Here is a 25,927-nt window from a genome sequence, read left to right as displayed (position 1 = left end):
GCAAAACATAGATACCTCTTGATTGTAGCAAAACCTCTAAGCGGATTGCGAACAGTATTAAAGCTGTTAATGAAAACAGCTAAAAACACTTTAAAACAATTGAGACTGACAGTGAAAGTGATGCAAACATGCCTGCGTCGATGGGTCTGGGCAGGTTTGTCTAATGGAAATGTTTTGAGCAGGGGCCAGAGAGAGCACAGTGATGTCAATAGTTCTGCTGTTAGCTGTGCTTTTGAGATAGCCTACTGGCATGTAGCCCTTGACTGCCCACTCCTTGCTACATATGACCCTCGGCGGACAAAAAAGGCTGACCAACCCTATCCTATATTGGCGGATTATGTCACACAATAAGCCCAGTGGAAATGTCAGATGACCTCTGTGTGGGGTGAATAATTGAGTGTGAAACCACTTTGCCATGATCTCTTAACAACCCAGTTGGGCAGGCGGAATTTGATAATTAAGGCCCCGAGGTCATTTTTTTTCCTTTTGCCAGGCCACCCCTTTGAGAAATATCCTGATGAAGACTTTATGCCTTTAATTAGATTCCTGACAAGTAGAAAACCCAACGGGTGCCACATTCCCCATTAGGATAACCGAAGAAGGATAGGGGTTCTGTACCCTTAATAGGTGTGCACTAGCTGAAATTGCTTGTAGAAGCCGAAAGAGGTCAAGTGAGGAAAAAAACTGTATCAACTGAAATTCCAGCTACAAGATAATTAGGCTACACCGCATGCGGCTTAATCATCACACCTCCATGATGGGGAAGAGAACACTCGCTTGGCAAAATCTGGAGTGCTTTGAAACACTTAAAACTTGCGCCACTGACTGCAACTTTCCTGCTCTTTTCTGGCTGTTTTTATCCTTTTCACTCCTGTTTGCAATTTAGATCTATTTATTTATTTCCCAGCCCCTTGTTGCGCGTGAGTCTAAGATGCATATGTGGGGAGATGCCTATATTTAACAGCAACAACAATTTATTACCTACCCTTAACCCTCAGGTCTCAGGGCGGTTTGAAACACAATATTACACAATATGGAAACAGTTTAAAACAATTTAAAATGGCAGAAATAAGGTGGGTTCTAAGAATGCGCACCTCAAGCATTAAGAGCAAGGGTTACGCCTTCAGTGAAAAGCTGTATAATGAAGGAGCGAGACACACCTCTGTGGGGATGAAGTTCCACAAGATGATGGTGAATTAAATTTATATCCTAACCTTCCTCCCAAAGGAGCCCAGGGAGGCAAACAACAAGTGGTTAAGCAATAAAAAACAATGAAGACACCTTAAAAACTATTCAAACAGAGATGCAGATGCTACTGAACTTCCATCATCCCTGGCCATTGGCCATGCTTGTTGGGGCTGATGGGAGTTGTAGTTTAGCAACATCTGAGGGGGTCAAAGGCTCCCCACCCTTAAGGTATTTCTTTTAAAAAGCCCTATGGATTTGAGAGAACTGAAAGGTACCTGCCATCCAGAGAATTTCATTCTCCCCGCTCCACTGGCTGAGGCAGGATATCATCACTCTAAGGTCCCCTGCAGCAGTTTAATTTTTGTCTCATCCTTGGCTGGCATTGCGAGGAGGAAATATTTGTCATTAATAAATGAGGCCCTAGGAGATTGGACTGTGCAAAGGATGGCTTTCTAAAGACAGCTCTTGGCTGCAGTTCAGATGAAGGAGCAAACCCAAAGTGGTGTTGTTGGGAACAGCGTTTCCTGGGCCAAGTGGGCCCAACCTCATTAGCACATTAATAATTTCACACAAAGGGAGAAGAATTGGAGGCGAAAAGGGAATCGACATATCACTCAGCATGTGGCTGAGTTCCACTGAATAAATGCTTTTTCTCTTTAAAATAGTAGAGGGATGTCGGCTCTGAGGCAGCGATGCTTGGTGGGGAGTGGGAATGTGGAAGATGGCGATGAATAAATAGACAAGAGCTTTTCCTCAGCAGTGGGAACCAATGAATATAGGGTTGAAGTTGGAGCTGGTCCATCCAGAATCAGACTCCCATAAATGTGAAAGACCAGAGACCTATCTAGTCCAGCATCCTATTATTCACAGCAGCCAACCAGATGCCAGTGGAGAGCCCCAAAGCAGGACGTGAGGGCAATAATCAGGGCTGCCCAATCCATGGGCTGAAGCAGCCGCCTTGGATGGTGGAATATTGCAGCCTAGCCCTACTGCCACCAGAGTTGTGCTGCTACACAACCTCAGTAACTAAGGCTTACAGCAGGGTCAGGTGAGTGGCAGCCCCTTCTTGTTTCTCCTCAGGTGGCAAAATGGGGTGGGCAGTCCCTGGCAACCACCCTATTTTGCTGTTGTTCCCCAGCAACCGGAATTCAATGGTTTGCTGTCTCTCATCCTGGAGGAAGCGTATAGCCATTGTGACTAACTCTCCCTCCTCCTCCTCCTCTTACTTATTTTATATACCACCTTTCTACTTACCAAAGTAGTGCTCAAGGGGGCTAACGGCATTCAAAATACAATGAAATAATTAACAATTAAATGTAAAAGTGAAGCAGCAGCAATTAAAACAGGAGGTACAGGGAGAGAGATCAAGGGAAATCATGAGTTCTTTTGATGATATTCCTGTTTTTGCCACTGGAGTGGGGATCACCAGGTATTGGCAGATGCATACCTATTGATAGTTACTTGTGCATTGTTTGCTTGTACATTCTGCTGGTCGCCCGTTTCACCACCATCTGAAGTTCGCCTGGTGTGTACATGAGACAGGGCCTGCTTGGTGGTGGTGCATAGGATCTGGAAACTCCCTCTCTTGGGAAACTCCTTTTGCCTCTTCTCTCCCAGCCTTCAGAAAAGGACAGTTGTTTCCACACGTGCTTTGGATAGTCTCTGATCCCCTTCAAGCCCCCAATATGAGGTGTAAATAAATTAAAGAAATGCAAGGTGGGAGCAGGGCTGCAGCAGCTCCAGCTAGGGCTCGGAATGTCCTGTGCACAAAACCCTGGAGAATTTCTGCCTCTCAATTAAGACACCACTGAGCTAGATAGACTAATGATATGACTCAGTATAATGCAGCTTCCCACATCCCTATGTTTTTACCAAAATCCAGCAGGACGTTCCTTGACTGTTTTCCCCTCATCTGCTTCTCTCTCTCTCTCTCTCTGCCATGAATTAAAGAACATCCTCCCTTGGGCTTTGGATTCAATGCACTGAGTTGGGAAATGGGCAAAACAAAAAAATCCACCCTCTTCCTCTCATCTCCGTTCCCGCTATTTCCCTCGCCTTCTGGGCTTTTCCGTGCTGGCTTCTGCTACCCTCCCCACCCCCATCAGCCCTCGGAAGAGAGAAGAGCTGATGAAATTGCCAGGATGAGTGGCACAGCATGAACCCGGCTCAACAGCAAATAAGTATGAAAGCAGATGCTGGTTCAGGAATGATGCAAGGTTTTCCTCCCAGCTGTGATTCTATCTTAGGACTGCGTTTGGACTCTGAATGTGGAGCCTTCGAACAGACTTCAAGACATGTCGCTTCTTGTGCCACCAGCTTAGAACGGGAATGCCTTGGAAGGCGGGGGCCTGGCTGGCCGAATTTGTGCCGCAATAGCCAGCAATTCTTCCATCATCCAGTAGAAGGCAGGGACGGAGCACGTCTTCGCTGGCCTGCATTTGATCACACTGGTTTAATTGCTCTGTTTTCATTCGGCCAAAACTGGAATTTGTCCAGTGAATGATTCTTTAAAAAAACAAAACAAAACCCTGCGTCCATGTGGCTTCATGGAAATTAAATGAATCAAATGAGTAAATGCGATTAAAATTTAAAAGGGTACTGTCAAGAAAGCATTTCTAGATTTATATAAATGGGATCATTTTACTTAACTTACAGAATCCAGGGCTTACATTGGTTGATTGATTGTCTGTTGCATTTTCAGGTTATTCTGACCATGTGTGTCTGAGTAAGGTGCCTTTAAAGGCCTCATCAGCACTAAACACTCAAAGCAGTATCATACTTCTTTAAACAGTCATGGCTTCCCCTGTGCTAGGAAGCGTAGTTTGTTAAGAGTTCTGAGAGGAGACCTCTAGCCTTCTCACAGAGCTACAATTCCCAGGAGTTTGACTGTTTAGGGGTCTCCTAAAATCTCCCCGCACCTTTAACAAACAAACATCTCAGACTTCTTTGGGGGAAACCATGACTGATATGATACCGTGTAGTGCAGATGGGACCTAAGATGGCTTCCATTTCTGAGATAGTCACATGTGATTTTTTAATCCACAGGACACATTTGGTGTGTTGTATTCAGGTTACAATTACATATACATGTAAGTGTGTGTGTGTGTGTGTGTGTGTGTGTGTGTATTTGGCAATTTATTCCCCATCCAGTGATGGGGGAATAATTTAGAGCAGTGGTTCCCCATCAGCTAAGTACTGTGGATATCTCTGCAGTCGTTTTCATTATGTGAATGTTGCCACCAAACCCTCGAACGTGTCCCAGTGCAAAAACGGGATGCACGTCTTCCAGGCTATGCTCTTGTGTGAGTCATGTGACCTGCATGAGAGCAAAACCCCCACCCCCTGTTGGGAATGTCCTGTACTGTTGAGGGGTATGTGCCACAGACCCTGTGATAGGCAAGGCATACCCCTCAACTGTCCTTTATATTTATTTATTTATTTAGAAATACATTTTGGATTTTCCAAAATATAAACATACAACAAAAACAATTCCAAATCTAATTCTCACAATTACTCTGAATCTCCTGACCTCCCTCTGCCACCCCTTCCATGGGTCCTACTGATTTTATTTTCAACTGCATATCAATACTACTCCAATTTTTCATCTTCCCAGATTATCTATACATTCTGTTACATTACAAGTGTGTTTAAAATCCTGCTAATGTTTTGACTTGCTTACAATGATTTTGTATATGCATTATAAACATTTCCCATTCTTTCTTTTTTTTAATTTCTTGTCTTATCGATTCCTGAGCTTCCCAGTTAGTTTTGCCATTTTGGCATAGTCCATCAACTTGGTTTGCCATTCTTCTCTGGTCGGGGTTGTTTCTTCCTTCCATCTTGACAACTGTCCTATTTTAAGTGGGACATCCTTGAATCACAGAAGCCCATCCTGGCTTCAGACATCATGGAATGTCCCTTTTTTGGCCTGGCGCTCTGACGTGAGTCCTTGCACCAGAGAGCCAGACCAAAAGATGCTCACTCTGGTGCAAGTCAATAGGGTTGCGCCAGAGCACCTTCTGACCCCTTTTGACTCATGCCAGAGCGACAGACTGGAAGGTGCTTTGGCGCAACCCTTCTGATGTCCCAGTTTTGGGGACAAAAACGTTGGAGGGTATGCCGTGGAGGTCCCAAAGTGCAAGGAAGAGTGGGATGTGGGAAAACCCTCTGCAGATACTTGATGGGAGAAGCTGAATCCCTGTCCCCGGCTCTCCCCCAAGCTGAGCTTCAGAGATGCGATGGCATTTGTTATGCTAATGGCCTCTGAACTGCCTAACAGCCTGCTGAGCACTGCTTAAAGTCAGAAGCAGCTATGTGTTAAATGATTTGAAGAGGCGGAACTCGAAATTAAATGGCTTAAATCCAGGTGGAGATAGGAGTGTCAAGGCAATAAAAGCTGAAGGGAAGCAGCTAGCGAGTTTCCAGGCAAGTTGTAAATAGTTATCATGGTCTATTTGGCTACGATTCAAGTGGCAATAATATTGATAAGGTGGGACTCTCTCTCTCTCTCTCTCTGTGTGTATGTGTGTGTGTGTGTGTGTGTGTGTGTGAGAGAGAGAGAGAGAGAGAGAGAGAGAGAGAGAGAGAGGGAGAGAGATCTACATGGAGGCATCAAAAAATCCAGATGGGCTGAATGTTTGAGCCCTTTGTGCAAAAGATACAAATTAAATTATAGCTGCCATAAAAGACATTGCTATAATTTCATAAACACCTAATCTTCCAATTTTGGGCTGTAAGGGAGAGACTGATATTAATAGGATGCATTTATAAGTGATTATACTCAAAATCATTTTCAGAACATAAAAAGGAGACCCAATTTGTTCATATGATAGCATCTATCACCAACTTGCTTTGCTTTACATCTGTTTTATTGGTTGTTTTTATACTAGGTTTCCCCCTCTTTTATGGTGATTTTCCATGACAATTTCTGGCCCCATTGTGATTGATAATACAGACTTAGGATAATGGTGTTGTTAATAATGGCCTTGCCACAAAGGGGGGGGGGGAAGCCATCTGTTCTGGATTCCAAAATTACCTTCTTCCATTGCCTTCATCTTCCTGTAAGCCATCCCTTCCTGTCAGCCAGGCTTCAACTGCTGTGCAGTTGCAGATTTCTCAGGACTCAGTAGACTGACTGAAGTCACAGTCACACTGTACATTTAAACTACTACTATACTACTTCAAACAGTATAGTGTGTTCTCCTTCATGGAGAGCACGTGTTGCGGTGGGGGCCGCCAGGAGACTCCAAAGTTGTGGGGCGGGCTAATTGACCGTTGGCCACTGATGCGATTGGGCTTCTCTTGTCGTTGGGAAGAAGTTAATGTTGCCATTTGTTGATTGACAGCCAGAAATGCTAAAACTCCTTGCACGAGGCTAGGGCTTCCTCTTTTCGCCCGTGCATCGGATTGCCCGTCCCCCCCTCCATAGAATTAGGGTTGTTTGCTTGACCTTGCTATGCCTGCCATGGGGCCGTCTGCTCTTGGGGCAGGGGCCCGGTTGGAATTTTGTCCATCTGGCTGATTGGCTGGGGCCATTTGGTTTTTGTCTACTGCGTAGCAAATCGTCACAACTTGTAAGGTTGTGGTTAGGCATTGGTTTATGGTTTGGTTGGTTGAGGGGCATGGATTGGCTGTGCCTGCCCCTCTAATGCTGCTGCTGCAAGGGATTCCGTTAAAGGAAACGGGGGCTAACTATTACTTGTCCACTCTGTCAAGGGGGCTCGGGCCATAGCAATGAGCTCCTGGTTGCATTTGGGGTGGGCTGAGGGCAGGTTCCCTGCTCCGTCGCTAGCCCCAAGTGTATTCTCCTTTTCTGAATTTCGCAGGCGTGCGGAATGTCAGACTGTCCCCCACGGTGGGGGCAGCTAGTCACAACCAATGCCTAAGCAACCACTCACATGTTTGTATTTTAATAAAGTTGTGGCCAAGATTATGCCAAAAACCTTAAACAAAAATATTGGTGTGATGTGTGAGTTATTGTGGTGGCCCTGGGGACCTCGACACACAATGGTTTCCCCCACAGAATCCTGGGAACTGTAGTTTAATAAGAGTGCTGAGAGTTTTTTGGAGACCCTTATTCCCCTTGCACAGCTGCAATTTGCAGAGTGGTTTAAAAAGCCCTCTTTACAGGGAACTCTGGGAGTTGTTCTCTGGTTGTAATTTACTTGCAGCAGAAGTGGGACTAGTGCTTCATTCCCAAAAAGAGAGAAAAGCTGTTGAGGCTCTGATCTGTGCTGTCTGTGCTCTCTCTCTCTCTCTGTGGTGGTGGTGGTGGTGGGGACTTTGTGGTAGCTTAGTGGTTGGGGAAAAATCCTCTGCATATGCTCCAAGATGCTGTCTTTGTGATTGTTATTTCTGCTTAAGTATTCTGTGCCCTGGCTTCACTAACTGATCTCAGGCTAGACATTTATTGCTGTCGTCTTGGTGTTCCCCAGGTAAAAAAAATGGACGAATGTCTTCTACATTCTGTATATGAGGGGTGGGGAACCTCTGGCCCTCCAGATGTTGTTTTGACAAATATAGACATTTCTGCAAGCAATTTCCCCCTAATATAATGCATTTTTGTATGTTATTTCACAAATGTAATGCATTTCGATGCACACTTCCTACTTAATATATACATTTTTGTACATATTGTTTGGCTGCATCCCAAAATTTGGAGGAACATGCATTTCTTAGGATAACGTTTTGGTTTGTGAATCGGTTCGAGAAGTGAGAATTAAGTAGTTTCTCATTAAAACAAAAAACAGATTCAAAATTCTCCTCCAACCCTAATCCTGTAAAAAAACTAGCCTTGACTCATGAGACCAGGCAAAGGTGTTTATCAGATGGGCAACGTACCTGGTGGTGTTTGAAGTGGGGCGAGCAGGCAAAGTGATGGGGAACCCGCATGAACCACTTGTTATCACAAACCTAGTCTCTGATGCATGCACTGCTGAAGGAACGCTCAATAGTCTCCTTCTCTCTTTTTGTTGCAGGGTCCTACCTGATGGTCAACTCCTCTCAACATGCTCAGGGTCAGAAAGCTCACATCCTCTTCCAGACGCTCAGTGAGAACGACACCCACTGCCTCCAGTTCAGTTACTTCATGTACAGCCGGGACGGCCACAGCCCAGGGACCCTGAACGTCTACGTGAAGGTGAATGGAGGTCCACTGGGCAGTGTGGTGTGGAATGTCTCTGGCTCCCATGGGCGGCAGTGGCACCAAGTGGAACTATCCGTCAGCATGTTTTGGCCCAATGAGTACCAGGTGAGTGGAGAAATACTTTTCAGGAGGAAGCTTGGGTTCGGATTTCTCTGCTATGCAGGCACGAGGAAGCTAAGAACAAAACAAATCATGCACTCTGTAATTAATCTTTTAAAAATTGTACTTGATCGCCACCGCCATCATTTATTTATTGAATGTATGAATCTCTTCCAGTGAGACACCCTGAAGTGATTTACAGTGTTTTAACATATGTAAAACAGCTTCCTGCTTTTCTTTGTGGACTGTGTAGAATATCCTCATAGGCCCTCAACATTTTATTTCTTTAGACCGGTAATGGGGAGACTGTGGTCCTTCAGATGTTGCAGAATGCCACCTCCCATCATCCCGTCAGCACAGTCATTTGTCAGGGATGATGAGCATTGGAGTTCAGCAATATCTGGAGGGTTACAGGTTTCCTGTCCCTCCTTCAGGCAATTGGCCACAGACCTTCTTTCAGAAAGCCTTTGGTTGGCTTTTGTTCTGCTTTTAGATTTTTAACCTGATATTTTGCTGCTGGATATGGTAATTTGCTGCAGGTTTTTGCTGCTATGATAAGGAATTTTCTATTCCAATTGTTCTATTCCGATTGTTATTCCTGGTTTTCTTTTTTCTTTTTTCTTTTTACTGGTGTGTATTAATTCTATGGTGACCTTCAATTGATTTTAACCTGTGGACTTTAGATATGGACTAAGTAGGTTATAGATGGGCAAATCAATCAATCAATCAATCAATCAATCAATCAATCAAATAATGGATGATAGCTCAAGTTCCTTGGAGGAAGCATGGGATAAAATGGTATTATTACAGTGGTACTTCAGGTTATGAACTTAATTCATTCCGGAGGTCCGTTCTTAACCTGAACCGTTCTTAACCTGAGGTACCACTTTAGCTAATGGGGCCTCCCGCTGCCGCTGCGCCACCGCCACGTGATTTCTGTTCTCATCCTGAGGTAAAATTCTTAATCTGAGGTACTACTTCCAGGTTAGCGGAGTCTGTAACCCAAAGTGTTTGTAACCCGAGGTAGCACTGTATTATTATTATTAGTAGAAGTAAAATAGATTGCTTGATACAAACCCATCGATGATGCTTGTGGAGTTTTGAAATGTTCTGTTTTAACTTAAACAATAAAATTATAATCAACCCTATTTCCACCTCCATGGAAGTAAGCCATGTTGAATTCAGTGGAAGCGGACATATATTGGATTTTGCTGTCCCAGGGCTATAGCATTTCCATGAAGAGTGCAGAATGTATGATCCACCAGTTGTTTCCAGATTCCATCTCCCACCATTCCTGATCATTGGTCATGCTGAACTGGAGCTGATGGAAATTGGAGTACAACACTCCCCAGAGGGTCCTAGGTTTCCCAGTCCTACTCCATTAGAATTCTCTGGGAGGGACTGTGGCTCAGAAGTAGAGTACCTACTTTGCAGGTTCAGTTCCTGGCATTTTCAGGTAGGTCTGGAAGAGAACCTTGTCTTAGACACTGGAGAACCATTGCCAGTCAGTGTAGACAGTACTGATGGACTAATGGTCTGGTTCAGAATAAAGCAGCTTCCAGTATTCCTGACAGGGTTTATCTATATGTACCTGATTCCTTCTCAGGTCCTGTTTGAGGCAGTGGTCTCCAGTGAACACAGAGGATACCTTGGATTGGATGACATCCTGCTCTTGAACTATCCCTGCTGTAAGTATTGCTATAGCCTAGGCCTGGAGATAGGATTCATCTGCTTAATTTATACATCCAAACTCTCTGGTTAGTTTGTGAGCTACTCCTTTCTTTCCTTTCTTTCTCACATTGAGTCCTTTTGTATTCTTATGTGTTGTTCTTCCTTTTTCCTCTCCTCTTGCCTGAATTTCTATTTCGAAACCAAATAGAATTCCATGTGATAGTAATGCTCGCTGTTTCTTCGGTAATGCCTTTCATAAGTGCTTGAAGCGCTTTATATTATATTATCTCGGGGCTAAACAGTTGGAACAAAATTATAACACTCACGGTTTTCTCCGGCTAAGTGCTTCTCAGAATAGACCCACTGACATTCAGTTAGTCATGTCCATCCATTTCAGCGGTCTATGCTGAGTCGGACTAAAGCTGGATACAACCTTGGATAATTCCATCATGCTTTTTTGTAAGTGCTTTATATTTTTTGTCTTAGGGATAAACATGTGAACTTTGGCTCAAAATTGGGGCTAGGTCTGGGTGATATATCAATATATTGTCCAAAACTGGTTTGTAGTCCATATAGTGATATCAGTTTCATAATTTTTGACCTGGCAATATACCACAAATCATGATGTGTGTTAGGGCTAGTTGATATATAATCCAAAACTGGTTTGAAATCCATATTGTGATGTTGGTTTCATAATTTCTGACCTGGCAATATAGTGTGTGTGTGTGTGTGTGTGTGTGTGTGTGCGTGTGTGTGTGTGTGTGTGTTATGCAGAAATCACAGCATGGGGGAAACTGTGAAACCAGCCAATGCCTCTAACAGAGCCCCATCCTTATTTCCGACATCATGATATATCATTTGGTGAGGCAATTTTATCTCAGCTCTACCAGTGCTCTCCACATTCCTCACCACAGCCCTGTAAATTTGGCCAGGATAGCTATGCCCATATTACAGAGGAAGACATTTTGCTGCCTGAGCTGAAGGGCAAGATAGGATCCTCTCCAAATTCCATGCACTGTAGCTGACTGGACTGCATTATTGGTCCATTTAGCTCAGTACTGTCCACACCGACTGGCAGCAGCTCCCCAGGATTTCAGGCAGGAGTCTCCCCCCAGTGCTGCTTTGTAATTCTGTGGGTTCAACTTGGGACCTTCTGCATAGCATGAAGCTATATAATGTGCGTATGAGAGGAGGGGAGGGGAGGAAGGGAGAAGGACATTCAGTTCCAGGGATTTCTATGAGTTTATTTCTCATTGCATATTTTGGCAGCTAAAGCACCTCATTTTTCCCGCCTGGGTGATGTGGAGGTGAATGCCGGTCAGAACGCCACCTTCCAGTGTGTTGCTTCCGGCAAGGCTTCTGAAGCAGAGAGGTTCCTTATGCAGGTAAGTGGGGTTGGAGGTTACCAAGATTACTGCCCAAGAACAACCTGGGATTTCTCTGTCCTGTTAGTTCCTGGTGCCGTATGGTTGATAAAACCACAGAGCATAGGACTTGCCGATCAGAAGGTCGGCGGTTCGAATCCCCGCGGCGGGGTGAGCTCCCGTTGCTCGGTTCCACCTCCTGCCAACCTAGCAGTTCGAAAGCACGTCGGAAGCAAGTGCAAGTAGATAAATAGGTACCGCTCCGGCGGGAAGGTAAACGGCATTTCCGTGTGCTGCTCTGGTTCGCCAGAAGCGGCTTAGTCATGCTGACCACATGACCTGGAAGCTGTATACCGGCTCCCTTGGCCAATAAAGCGAGATGAGCGCCGCAACCCCAGAGTCGGTCACGACTGGACCTAATAGTCAGGGGTCCCTTTACCTATAGCATGTGCCCATTAATCCTGGGAGAGAATCAGAGTTAGGTAAGAATTTGGCTTGCCATCCAGTTGTACTTCAATGGCAAACTTCTTCCTATCATCTGTGAGCTGACCATCTTTCAGCTTGGACAGAAGGATGGCTGTTAGGTAAACAATTTCTCGAAGCCCAAACAACCAGTTTTAGGCATGCAGGAAATGTTATTTGCTTGAGAGGAAGAGAGATGCTTCTTTTTACCTCGCCCAGACACCCTTTGCCTCCATGTTTAGCTTGTACCATTCCACAAAGAAATAAGCATTCTAGTGCAATGAACAATATGTCATAAAGTGAGGGTCTGTGAAAGACTAGGATTGCGATAGGACTGAAGTGAAAGGAGAGTGTGAAATCTGCTCCACTTCCGGGTGGGGAGGAGTTGATGGCATACATCTTTCTGACTGGGGAAACAATGTTTGGTTGGCTGATATTACAGAGGATGTAAAAGATTGGTTGCATGTATGTGAGGGTGTTGGCGGCGAGCCTTTGGCTCAAGTGGCAGTTAGGCATTGGTAGAACATGGTTTGCGGGAGGGGAGGTGTGGCCATCACCTGTCTCTAATCTTAAGGGTATTCCATTAAAGGAATCCAGGGTGTGGATCTTGTCCAAAGCCCAGGGAGGGGCTAGGGCCACGACCCCATTGGAAACCCTGGGGGAGCTCGAGTTGGTTTGCATCAATGGTGCTCCCCCTATTGGTGGTTGAGCCTTACAGGACTCCTTGCATGGCAGGCAGGAGTCAGATATAGTCGGGTCAATTCCAGTGCCTAAGCCAATACAGCTCACATTCTGTAACCAATAAAGTTGTGGCCTAAATTTGCCCAATAACCATTAACCTAATATACTGTGTCCTTGTGACTTATTCATCAAGGGGGGTTGGGTAGCCTCAGGGTCTTGACATGCAAATATATCCCTCTGTTTGGGTGATAGTTTGGTGGAGTTTGAGAATGAAGAGCCTATTTAGAGTAAGAGGAGAAAGTACTGCCCCCATTCTGGTTTGGCTATGTTTAATTGGCAATGTTGAGATCTGTATATTCCCTGCATGATCCCCAACTGGTTAACATGCATCCACCAAGAATAACGCTCTTTTAAAGGGTGGGGAAATGAGAGAAATTGCACAAACAGGGGAAAAATGAAAAACCTTGAGGGGGAGATTGGAGAAGACTTTGATACCACCCTCCAAAACTCCCCTTTTCATGCTGAAAGTGATCACCCATGAAAATGTTGTTGCATCCTAAATTAAGATGTACTTCTCATGTGTGACCTTGTAGGCAAGTAGAGAAACCACAGCATTGGGCACATAATAGGAAGGCATGGGAGGCACATGGAGTAAAAGGAACTATGTGCGAGAGCCAATGAGATCTTAGCTCCGCAAGAAACGTAAGAGAATCCAATGACTTCTTCCTGATGAAGCCATTTATTCTTATTTTTTGGATGGCAGAGGCAGAATGGAGCAATTGTCCCGGCAGCTTCTGTGAAACACATCAGCCACCGGAGATTCCTGGCTTCCTTTCAACTGGATAAAGTTTCCAACGGAGACCAGGACTTTTACCGTTGCGTTACCCAGTCTGGCAGGGGCTCTGGCGTCTCCAACTTTGCAGAACTGATTGTGAAAGGTATGCAGCAGTGAGTGTCAGGAGGGTTGACTTTGGCTTAGGGCTATACCGGTAGAAGACAGACCTGGAAAGCAAAGAACTAGGGGAGGGTTTGACTCTAATTCAGCAGTGGATGCTGGTTTTGCCAAGCCCTGCAACTCATGCCTTGTGTCACTGAACCAAAGCCCTGAGAAAAGTGGTTTGAAGCTGGAAACAGACAGGTGTGACACTGCAGAGTCTTGGCTGCTGTGCACACATAGCAAAGAAACCCTCCCAAATTCTCAGTGATGGGTGGATTTTGCAAGCCAGTGAACACAAACTATTAGAGGAGGTGGAGGGAAAGCAAATAATCTGCCTTTGCCGCATGTCCTTTGTTCATTTATTTTGACAGGTGCAGCTGAGTGTCAATTATTTTAGATGGAACACTGCGGCACCTTAAGTGTACCCATTTGCTTTGCCATTGCTGAACTTTTTTTGGGAGGGTGTGTGTGGGGTATACAATGAGCTCCATGCCACTTTGATTCTGCTTAGACTGAGCCATTATGGGGAGCATAGAATCTTCAATTTGGAAGAGACCAAACCACTGGCACATTATTGATACAGAATAATAGAAGGCCAGGGACAGGGATCAATGGCTCAACTGCAGAACCACACAAACCTTGAGGTTTCACCTCCATTGCTGCTTTTGAGAAGATAAGGAACACTGGGAACCTCTTTTTAACCACCAGGGGAAACTCCTGCTGTTTCTTACCACATGCAAAGCTGTGGTCCCTTGTCTTTATTGTTATTTATTAATTAAATTTTTATACTGCCCTTTACCTGTGGATCACGAGGCAGTTTAGAATATCAAAACACAAACACACATTCCATAGTAGCAAACAGAAAGAATGCCCCATCTCCCCGGTTCAAAAGGCTGTAGATTGTTTAATTATCCAAAGGCCTGGGAGAAGAGGAATGTTTTTGTCTGGTGCCTAAATATATGTAACAGAGGCGCCAGGTGAGCCTCCCTGGGGACAGCATTCCACAAGTGAGGACCCACCACAGAAAAGGCCCTGTTCTCCTTTTGCCACTCTCCAAGCCCTTCATGGAGGAGGCACACAAAGAAGTGTCTCAGATGATGATTGTAGTGTCTGGGTCAGTTCATATGGGGACAGGCGGTCCTAGTAAGCCACTTTCTTATTGATAACCATCTGAAGCTGGTGTGATGGTCTTTTCTAGTAACAACTTCTCTCTCCTTTTTGGACAGAGCCCCCTACGCCCATTGCACCCCCGCAGCTGCTGAGAGCAGGCTCAACGTACCTGATCATTCAGCTCAATACCAATTCCATCATCGGAGATGGCCCCATTGTAAGGAAAGAAATTGAGTACCGAATGACCTCTGGGCCATGGTCGGAGGTTCATGCTGTGAACATGCAGACCTACAAGTTGTGGCACTTGGATCCAGATACGGAATATGAGATCAGTGTCCTGCTTACCCGGCCAGGGGATGGAGGGACTGGCAAACCTGGGCCTCCCCTCATCAGCAGGACAAAGTGTGCAGGTAGGAGCTTTCATTATCTTGGTTTTCAGTGAGCTTCCTTGTACCATGAAAACCAGTTGCTGTACCACCCCAAATGCATCTTCTACAACAGAGCAGTGATGAGTTGCCTACAGGGTAGTATTCATTCTTGCCCATGGGATCAGAAGATAGGAAGCTACTACATACAGTTAGGCTATTGTTCTGTGTCACTTGCTATAGTCTACCGCAACTGGCAGCGTAATCTACACAGACCAGGAGCCTTCCCCAGATCTACCGGGAAATGCTGTGGGTTGAAACCTGGACCTTCCTCATGCAATTCAGATGCCCTGTCACTGAACTATGGCCCTTCCCTCAAAACACAGCCACATTAGAAGCTGCCTTATACTGAGTCAGGTTCATCTATCTACCTGATTAGTGCCAATCTGACTGGCAGCATCTCTCCAGGGTTTCAGATAGAGGATATTCTCCATCCTACCTGAAGATGCTGTGGGTTGAACCTGAGGCTTCCTGAATACAAGGTAGATGCTCTACTGCTGAGCTACAGTCCTTCACCTGCACAAAATATTGTAATTCCAAACCTCATGCCTACTAGCTGATTTCTTTTTTCTGTGTGGCTCTGCTTCCTGCGCTCTTAGCTGCTAAAATCAGCAACTTGCAAAGCTGCCAGCCAGATGCAGCCTGAAGAAAAGGAGGGGCAGGACTGCAGCTTTGTTTTAGGTGTTTGTGGCTGGGACCATAGCAAAAGCAAAAGGCTTGAGGCAATAGCAGTTTGTACATTGATCTAGCAATGCTAAGCATAAGCGTCAAGCATTATCCATCCAAAAGCCCATGCCCATGGAAAATTTCCAAAATGGCTTTGGTGATGTGCACTTAACAAGTGATCACTGAAAAGCCCAAGGCATGTCGCCAGCACCTGTGCAGTTTAATTTAATGAAGATGGTCAATGGACCTTCAAACTGAGGGAGTGGGGACAGTAATTCAGTGGTAGTGCACCCAAGTTTGATCCTCCACATCTCCAGTTAAAAGGATCGGGTAATAGGTAAAGATATTTGCTCTGCTGTTCTCTTGGCAAGCTGCTGCCAGTCAGAGTAGACAGAAATATGCTAGATGAGCAAATAGCTTCACCTGTTACGGGGCAGCTGCCTTTGTACCTAAATTGGAATTCTAAGATCTTTAAACTTAGCCTAGCTATCTGAATTTGGATTGCTCCAAATAATGGCCAAAGAAATGCTCCTTGCCAAGGTCTACCAGTGTATGGCATCAAGAGAGGTGGGACAGGCAGAGAGAAGACTGGAAGAGTAAATGGGTCAGGATGAGAAAGGGAGTGTGTACAATCCCTCATATCTTATGGCTCATTCACAGATAAAATAATAGAATTGTAGAGTTGGAAGGGTTCCTGATGGGCGTCTAGTCCAACCCCCTGCAATGCAGGAATCTCAATACATGGTCCCCCATCCAATTTGAAACCTTACCGGACGCTGCTTAGCTTTGCAAATGTGCTAGCAGGTTTTTTTTTAATTGCTGCAGTCCCCTATGTTGCACTGAATAGGCATGGTTGTGGCTAGTTGCTATTCAGCCTGCTGGCCTGGTCAAGAGAAGGCTCAGACAGCAGCTTGTGTGTTCTTCCTCCTTGGCACTTTGAGAATCAATAGCTGAGTCACTTTGCATTTTACAAGTGTTGTGGTTCACAAAAGTGGCTTAGTCTGGAAGCTGACAGTAGGGATGTTCTTTGTTTGAGGCTCAAGGAAGCTATTTAAGTACCTGTCTGTCTGTCTACCTGGGAAGGTATTATGAAGTTCCTTAAGTCCTTGGCTGTCTCCAAGCTGGATGTGTTTACTGTCACTGATGCCTGCAATTAGGCAAGTGTTAACGACTAACCTGAGACAGCAAAGGGAAAGAGAGAGAATCTTTCCGACAGAAGCCGGCTCTTGCGATCCAGATTTACAGTTGTGTTCACCAACAGGGGCCACGTTAAACTGATAAATGATCATTGCTTCAGAAACCGAGTAAAGGAACAGTCACAGCTTGTTGGCAGCAGGTTGGATTAATAAAAGGCTGGGGATGAAGTGGTTTATCAGCCACTGGTGCCCATGGTCTAGAATTTATGGCCAAGAGTATTCATGTTTAAATCTGAATGGGTTTTGGGAAGATGGGTAAGCCTGCCCCGGTGCCCCAGGCAGAAAGGGAAATACTACGCTTTCCTCCCAAGAACTAGTACCTCCTAAAGGGTTGCTCCATTTAGTGGGAAGACCCTCATTATCCCTCTCTTGCTCTAAGGACATAGCTCCCCCAAGTTCTTCCGAGTAGAAGGATGACCCTCTGATAATATTCCCATCTCTTTCACAGCATATAAGTCAGTGCCTACAGAACTGTACACATGTCTTTTATACTGGCACTTCCACCCCCTCAAGTAGATGGAGCCAAGTGCAGTTTAGGCTTTGCCAGGCTGCGTTAGGCTTCAGATGCTTCCAGGCATGCCGAGAGCTATCCAGGGTCCTGATCTGCTTAGAGATACCTTCCTGGACTTGTTGATCTTTGCCTGACCTAATTTTTCCCTGCCTTTTGCTCTGACCTGCTTATCTGCACTGATTTGGCCTGTTTATTACTACCACCGCCCTGTGAGTCCCAGGACCACAGCATAATAGGATAGTACTTCGTTCTATATGCTGAGAGTACAAGGACGTGAAGAATCTTCTAATAGGCTTGAATCAAAAGAGCAGCATTGGTTGCTTAAACACAGGCATTACATCAATGGAAAGACAAAACTCAACCAGACATTAGATTACCTGGATCTTAGATTTAGTGGACCTGGAAGACAAGGAGAGAGTAGCATATAAAAATCTAGGTATGGAAGAGAGGTGTAAAGAAATATGGGCACATTTTGTGCAAATATATGCAGCATTAAAAGAAAGCATTATTACAGACCATCTGGTATGTTTTCTTTGTCCTTCCCTCTCCCTCTCCTGTGCTTTCTTCATCTTTATTTCCCCCTCCCTCTCTCTCCCCTCTCCCCTCTCCCCTTATTATTCCTTATTTAATTATCTGTCTTCAGGGAAATAAGGTGGCATGTAGGGATGTTTAAAAGGCTCTTTTATAAACTACTACTAATACTCCAGGGTTGTAGGAACATGTGGGGCTACCTTATACCAAAACAGACCATTGATCCATCCAGCTCTGTGTTGTCTACGGCACTTGGCTACAGCTCTCCAGAGTTTCAGACAACCTGGAGAGGCCAGGGATTGAACCCGGGACCTTCTATATGCAAAGAAGATGCCCTACCACTGCACTACTACTTTCCCTGCATCCTTTGTTTGTCTGTTGGTCCTGACCTTTGTTTGAGCTTGTTCCTCAAGCCTGGCTCCTTTGCTTTGGACTTGCTCTTTGCCCCTGACTACTTCGTTGTCCCATGGCTCCTGGTTTCTGGCTCACCTTAGACTGTTGGCCACTGCCCAGCCCTGACACCATTGAAGGTCATACAAACACAGAAAGCTGCTTTATGCTGGATCATACTTCTCCATTTAACCCAGAATTGTCTATTCTTGCTGGTAGCAATTCCCAGGGGTTTTATCCATCATCTGCTATCTAATTATCCCAACAGGAGATACCTAGGATTAGAACTGGGTTGTTTTGCATTCAAAGCAGGTTCTCTGCTACTGAGTTATGGCCCTTCCTGAAATTGCTGCTGGATGGTATCAATTGCTCCTCCTCCTCTGTGCCACTGCTACTTGTTCCCTTACCTGCTCTCTCCATTATTTGGGAACTGCTGGATTTTTGTGCAGCGCCTCCATCTGGGTGACCTCCAAACTGTAGGTTGCAGCTTTTCAGTGTTCTCAGCCCCTGGTCTGACTCTGTCCACTAGGCTGTTCATTGTATCCTTCTGGACAGGAAGGGATACAGAAGGGCTTCTTTACTTCCTTACTTGCACAACAATGTCTTGTTAAAGTCTGGTGTTTCCTTGTGTGTGTGTGATATTCTATGAGCCTGACTTCTGATTTCTTTCCTTGCCTCTTGGTTTTCTCTGTGGTTCTGACTTATTCCTCAATCCTGACTACTGGTTTTGCCTCAGAGCTCATGGCACTTCACCCAGGTGCCTATGGTCCACCTCTGACATCCTCTTCTCCCTCTGATCCCAGTCCAGCAATGCCTGTTTCTTGCCATACAGCAGGTGTGGGAAACCTTTGGCCCTTCGCATGTTGCTGAACTGCAACTGCTGTCAGCCCCAGCAAGCATGGCCAACATGGTGGAACAAAGGATCCCCACATCTGCCATGCTGAGAACCTGCAGAGCTGTTTGCCTCTTCCCTGAGTTCTCATCGGAACAGAAAAGAAGAAGAAGGAAGTCTGTTCTTGGAAGGCAGCAATAGCGCAAGGTGTCTGACCTCCTTTACCTCTCTTAAAATGCTACACAAGTCTTCAGCCTTGGGTGAGAAACTTGTCAGTGACAAAGATGGGAAATGGAACTAATTTCCACCATTGAAAAAAAGAAAGGAAAGGAAACCTTCGAGCCCTTCTAACCTAGACACTGAATTTGCAACTCGCGGATGTCTGAGTCTCTGCAGCTACAGGAAGTGTGTGCTCTGGTGGTTAATAATAGTGTCTCTTGAGTTGATTATGATAGGCACGCTCTCTTGTCTCCCTGGGTTGTGCATTATGATTCCTTTTAAGAGAAAAGTGCCCTCAGTAGGGGAAGCCATGTCAGCGGGAACTTGGGGAAACTGTTTGCTGCACGCGATGGGGAAAAAAGGGGCAGAGGGGGCTCTGGAACATTAACTGCTGCAAACAGTGCCAGTTGAAGTGCATGGCTCTGCCTCTGATTGACTTTTCCCTTTTCTTTTTCGGCAACGACCTCCTGCAGCATTTGCTCTGCTGTATTGTTCCCTGAGCCTTTCAAGCAGGCTGCTGGCTCTGTTGATGCAAATCCCGTCTCTCTCTTTCTCTCTCTAGAGATGACTCGAGGCACCACTAACTGGATTGCCATAGTGGAGGCATGACCCGAATTGTTCCAGGTGTCTCAGCTGGGAATTCCCAAGCAGAGCTTGTTAGTGATTCAGGCTTCATTAGCAGTGCTTTCTGCTCTTGATCTCTGTCCCTTTGTTCCAAATTCAGATCCAGGCCACTGCCTCCCCTCAATGCTCCCTAGTTAGCAAACATGACCCAGACCTAGCAAAGTTTTTCTAGCAAAGCTTGTGCCCTGATAGCTGGGGCTGTAGCTCAAGTATAGAACATCTGTGTTGCATGCACAAAGACCCACATTCAATCTCTTGCATCTCCATGTAGTACAGGGCTTGCCGGAAACCCTGTAGATCTGCTGCCAGCCAGTGTAGACAGGACTGAACTAGATGAACCAGTGGTCTGACTTAGTATTAGGCAGGTTCCTAAGGTTCTTCAACTTGGTCTCCCTACCCAATGTTTTGGACTACAACTCCCATCAGCCACTTCAGCATGGCTATTGGTCAGGGATGGTGGGAATTTGGAATCCACAACATCTGGAAGGCACCAGCTTCAGGAAGTCTGCATTGAGAGAACAAATGTTCTGCCTGCCTGCTTAGTTTAGACTCTTGAGTCATATTTGGAGCAGTCAGCAATGAAAATAATTTTATTATTTATACCCCGCCCATCTGGCTGGGTTTCCCCAGCTACTCTGGGCGGCTTCCAGCACATAAAAACATAATAAAACACCAAATATTAAAAACCTCATGATACAGGGCTGCCTTCAGACATCTTCTAAAAGTTGTTTAGTGCTTTATCTCCTTGACATCTGATGGGAGGGCACCCCACAGGGAGGGCGCCACTGCCAAGAAGGCCAATTGATGAGAATGATGGCCAATTGTCATGGCTCAGGATTCCCTGCTCTCTTCTACAGGAGGAGAGGGGCTGGGTAGAGATGGCTTTATTTCCAGAGTAGTTTAACAACAGGGGCACTAAGTAGAGGGGGCGGGGCCCAGCCCCCCCAAAATCAGATGAAAGGGCTACCCCCCAGTGTGAAGTAACTGTATAGGAACTTAACTCTTTACTGAGTCAGAGTATTGGTCCACCTTGCACAGTATTGCCTACACTGACTGGCAGCAGCTCTCCAAGCTTTAAGACAGGTGGCACTTTCAGCCCTATCTGGAGATGCCAAGGGATTGCAGCAGGGACCTTCTGCATGGAAAGTAGCTGTTCTGCAACTGAGATACCCCATTCCCCTCAAAATGGGAACATAAAATGCTGCCTTATTCTGAATCAGACCACACATCCATCTAGCACAGTACTGTCTGCACTGATCAGCAGACTTTCAGACAAGGGACATTCTCAGTCCTACCTGAAGCTTCCAGGGGATTGAATCTGCTTGCAAAAAAGATGCTCTACCTCTGAACTATGCCCCTTCCACTTTACGGATCTAGGCACACACCTGCCTTTCCGTTTTCTGTATTCTTGTCTGGGCCTTTGTCTGTGCTCATGGAAGTCCCCTCCCACCATTGCCTGTCTCTCCGCACCTCCTTTCTTCATCTCTCCTTTGCTCTCCCTGTCTGTCTTTTTCATTTTATTTCTGGTCAGTCCCCTGTTACATGTTCACTGATCCCAACATAGTTCACAGAGTGCTGGCACCTTGCTGTCTCTCTCTCTCTCTCTCTCTCTCCCCCACTCCCACCTTCAGTGGAAGTGCAGATTTGCATTTGATCAGCAAAGGAAGAAATGATTGCTGTGGGATTATTTTCTGCACTCCCCTCATGACAACTGCTGGGCTGCTGCTGCAGGGACAGAACGAGAGGCACCCAGGAATTGAATCATTCTACCAAGGGTGCCTGGCATTGTCCCCTCGCCTTGCAGGGACATCTTGTTCTCTTTGGGTACCCCAAAGGGAGGCTGAGGATGCAAAGGCATGTGAGAGGATGCTGGGAGCAGAGTTGGCTTGCCCTGTTCCTGTCACTTTGCTCTTCTTCTCTTGGGGCACTGTGTGTGCAAGAGAGGAGGAGGCTGGGAAAATCTCTCTGAGGTTCCTGACTGAACTGCCATGACCTTGTGGACAGTGCAGGGCATCACTTGACATGACATGTTGCCTTGCAGCTCCGGTGCTGCATAAAGGGAGCAAGCTCTACACTGACAGCATCCAACATCCCAAGGTCGCCCTAATTGGCTCTTTGGAGGTCAAGGATGCTGCCTTTTTATCTATTTATTTTCTTGAGCTGGGAGTGGGGTGGTCCGAGGCGGTTAAGAATGCTGTCTCATCCATCTGCAAAGTCACAGGGTGTGTTGTGTCCCACCCACGCCCTGTCGGGACCACCCTGCAGTCAGAATTGTCTGAGATCCTGGAGAGGGGAGAACCCGCCGCTGGACCCAGTGCATTCCAGGTTCATGACAAGGCAGTGGACTCTGACAGAACACCCACCCCCAGATCAACACCCTGGTACAGTAGTTCCCAGACTTTTTCAGGGCACCACTCATTTGTTCCATAATTTCATCTCCAGTGCCCCCTACCCTGTAAAAAGCATTCAGAATAGCAGTTTGCAAGCTCTACTAAGGAAGATTAGAACACAATAAAATTCAAAACAGAATTAATTCCATGTTTATTCAAAATCCAATTAAAATTATTTAGTTTAATTAATTCATCAAAACCAATGACCTTGATCCAGTGACACCAGCTTTTCAAAGTCTGATAGCTATTTACACCTTGCCTCTTAGTGCTCTCTTGGGTAATACACCCCCTAAGGCGGTGCTAGAAGATCAAACTATCTTTTCTTAAGGAAATCAGCCCTGAGTGCTCACTGGAAGGACAGATCCTGAAGCTGAGGCTCCAATACTTTGGCCACTTCATGAGAAGACTCCCTGGAAAAGACCCTGATGTTGGGAAAAATTGAGGGCACAAGGAGAAGGGGACAACAGAGGATGAGATGGTTGCACAGTGTTCTCAAAGCTACCAGCATGAGTTTGACCAAACTGCGGGAGGCGATGGAAGACAGGAGTGCATGGAATGCTCTGGTCCATGGGGTCACGAAGAGTCGGACACGACTAAATGACTAAACAACAACAACAAGGTGGTGGTAAAGCACACTGCCCTGGAAGATGTCCCACCTGTGATGTTACTGTCATCACACCACCTGGTGTGGTGTGCAGTTTGCAGTTTGCAGACTTAGGGGACCAGATGTCCTCTTGAGTTCTTATGCCTACCAGTTGCTGAGCTTCACACCTGCCTGTGGGATGCAGTGGATTGTAGTTCAAGAGAAGAGCACATGCTGTGCATGTAGAAGTTCCCTTCTTCAGTTCTTGGCGTCTCCAGCTAAAAAGTGGACCAGGTTAGCAAGTGGCTGGAAAGTCAGAGGTCTTTGAGAGCTGCTGAGAGTCATGAGTAGGCAACACTGATCCCTGGAGACAACTCATTTGGCTGCATGAAGCATTTTTCTGTGTTCCACTGGCAATGAGTCAGGTCCAAGGCATCAGAAGGTGCAGTGCATACATGCCAACACAAAACCTTCCTTCCCTGAGCCCTCCGTGGGATGAAGTGAGATGATAAGGAACACCAGGTGTCTCCCACTGATGCGCCAAAAAGAGGTAGAGGCAGCAAGGTCAGCTGCTGCCAAGCTGTTGGTGATGCAGTGCTTCATTCAACTCATCTCCTAGTCCCACATGTTAGTTCTGGGTCTTTGGTTGGATAGCTCCCATGCTAGAGCAGCTCCTGCCCTGCTGGACAGCTCCCCAGCCTTACAAAGAGCATGGGGAAGCTGAGCATTACAGCAGTATGGCTCTTGTGTCTCTGGTTACCAACCTCTCTATGTTTCAGAAAAGTAGTACAGCTGCTGGGAGAATCATTGGGCATTGAGAAGTGGTGCATGATATGAAAAGTTCCTCCATCATATGATTTGTTGACTCTACATAGTAGCCTCATGTGCTCTCTTGTGGGATTCATGAAAGCATCTGGTTGGCCACAGTAGGAAACAGAATGGATTGCATTGCATTGCACTGAGAGGGAAATCTAAAATCTCCAAGTTTGAGTCATTTCCAAGTTAGGACCCTGTGCATTTCAAGCAGTATTAAGCTGCTTTTAACAGTCATGGCTCCCCACAAAGAATTGTGGGAACTGTCATTTGTTAAGGGTGCTGAGAGTTGTTAGGTGACCCTATTCCCTTCTCAGAGCTATAATTTCCAGAATAGTTTAACAATCAATTCCTCTTCCCAGGGAACTCTGGGATTTCAGGGAAGGACTGTGGCTCAGTGGTAGAACATCTGCTTTGCATGCAAAAGGTCCTAGATTCAATCCCTGGCATCTCCAGGTATGGTTGGGAATGCCACCTGTCTGAAACTCTGGAGTGCTGCTGTTGGCCAGTGTTGACACTCCTGGACCAATGGTCTAACTTGGTGCAAAGCAGTTTCTTATTATGTTAATTGTAGTTCTCAAATTGGCGGACTCCTAACAACAACTCAGTCAGCACCCTTCAATAAATACAATTTCCTGGATTTTTGGCAGAAGCCGTGATGCTGCTTTAAATGTATAGTGCAGATGAGTTTTAATTTAAGATCTAGGGAAGAGTTTGGTCACCTCTACAGGTAGCCATTAATAACTGCTGGTTTTCAGGAGCTGAATATATTCAGACAAACAAATCAGAGTGCAACTTTTGCAGCACTTGTAATCAAAACCCCTCCTTTCTCCTTTTCTAGTGGAGAGCAGTACCCATCAAAAGTACTTTCCATAGTGGCAGAAATTCCTTCTGTGCCGTAATAGCACTATTGCCTGTGCCAGCCTTTTTTGGATGTGAACAGTTGCCAGCCTTTACTGGAAGCAGCCCTTGAGCACAGGGAGATTCCGCCTGCGCTGTACCATGTTGCCGGCAGTGATTGACACGGATTGAGTTGCTGCACCAGGGTGTACTACAGCTGTATCGGCAGCTATAAGCACAGGCAACTTTTGTAGTGGTGCTAATTGTATGGATATATTCAGCAATATTAATGCTTTCAGACATCCTTGTTAGCTGATCTTTGACTGAAGCACTTGCGAGGCTGCTTGCATTGGCCCAGGGGTGCCAGGCTGTCTGTTTGCCACTGATCATTTAAATAACACTGAACTTTAGAAAGGAGATTGAAGCTTCAAGACTGGCACTCTCTCAGCTCCGACTTGTGCTGTTCCTGAGAAACCCTCCAAGTGCATTGGCCACGAGTTGAGGATTTGGGGTGGGGCTCTTCTACCCATGTCAGATGTGGACCAGCAAGTCCTCTTATGTGGTATTTATCTCCTTCCATCAATTTAATTTAGGCCCATAATCTCTTCCCACAACATCCAGAGGCAGGGAAATCCAGAGCTGGGCTAACACTTCTTTGTGCCCAGTATAAGATCCTAAGAAAAGGCATGCTGGATCAGGCCCAACACCCATCTAGTCCAGCATATTGATCTCTCCCAGCGGCCATGGAAATTATCCTGGATCCTGAGACACCTGCTGCCATCACATGATGGCAATAGGCCCAATCTCAGTTGTTGCAGAGCTAGGATAGTGAAAATGTGGGCCATGGACAACGCAAGCAACAAGGCTGGGGATGCTGCAACAGCTGCATCTTTCCATTAATTCTTGCATCTTCTAGTCAGGGGTTTGGATTGCTCTAATAGTCCACCTCTTAATCTAACTGGCTCTGGATGTAGCTACTACTTGATTAGGAGACTGTGTGCCCCAGATATACCACCCTGAGCATCCTGCAGGATGAGCTGGACACCCATGTAATTCTCAGCACCACAGCCGAGATGTGACTCTCATTAGATCGGTATGTAAATTGAGGAGCCAGCAGTTGTATCATCTTACGTAGGCCTGCAATTTACGGAGCAAACTTCTTCCTATGTGGCTTTGAGTCGAAAAGTGCCCTGGGATTGATATGTATGTGTTTTATTAGTTTATAGGACAATCCATTGATAAATACTCCCT

General features: G+C 45.8%; 1 protein-coding gene across 7 annotated transcripts in view; it reads left to right on the top strand.

Moving 5' to 3' along the window:
* PTPRU (protein tyrosine phosphatase receptor type U) overlaps positions 1-25,927 on the top strand; it is a 381,886-nt gene that overhangs the window by 185,161 nt on the left and 170,798 nt on the right. For all 7 annotated transcript variants that reach the window (XM_082231472.1, XM_082231471.1, XM_082231470.1 and 4 more), the window contains exons 3-7: positions 8,166-8,437; positions 10,038-10,119; positions 11,372-11,487; positions 13,373-13,547; positions 14,773-15,066. In XM_082231472.1, coding sequence (XP_082087598.1) covers positions 8,166-8,437; positions 10,038-10,119; positions 11,372-11,487; positions 13,373-13,547; positions 14,773-15,066 — 939 coding nt within the window. The remainder of the gene's footprint in view (positions 1-8,165; positions 8,438-10,037; positions 10,120-11,371; positions 11,488-13,372; positions 13,548-14,772; positions 15,067-25,927) is intronic.

The sequence above is a fragment of the Podarcis vaucheri genome (genome assembly GCF_965113315.1).
Source record: "Podarcis vaucheri genome assembly, chromosome: 7".
NCBI lineage: Eukaryota > Metazoa > Chordata > Lepidosauria > Squamata > Lacertidae > Podarcis > Podarcis vaucheri.
Note: the sequence above shows the minus strand (reverse complement) of the source record. Positions and strands in the feature narration are given on the sequence as shown.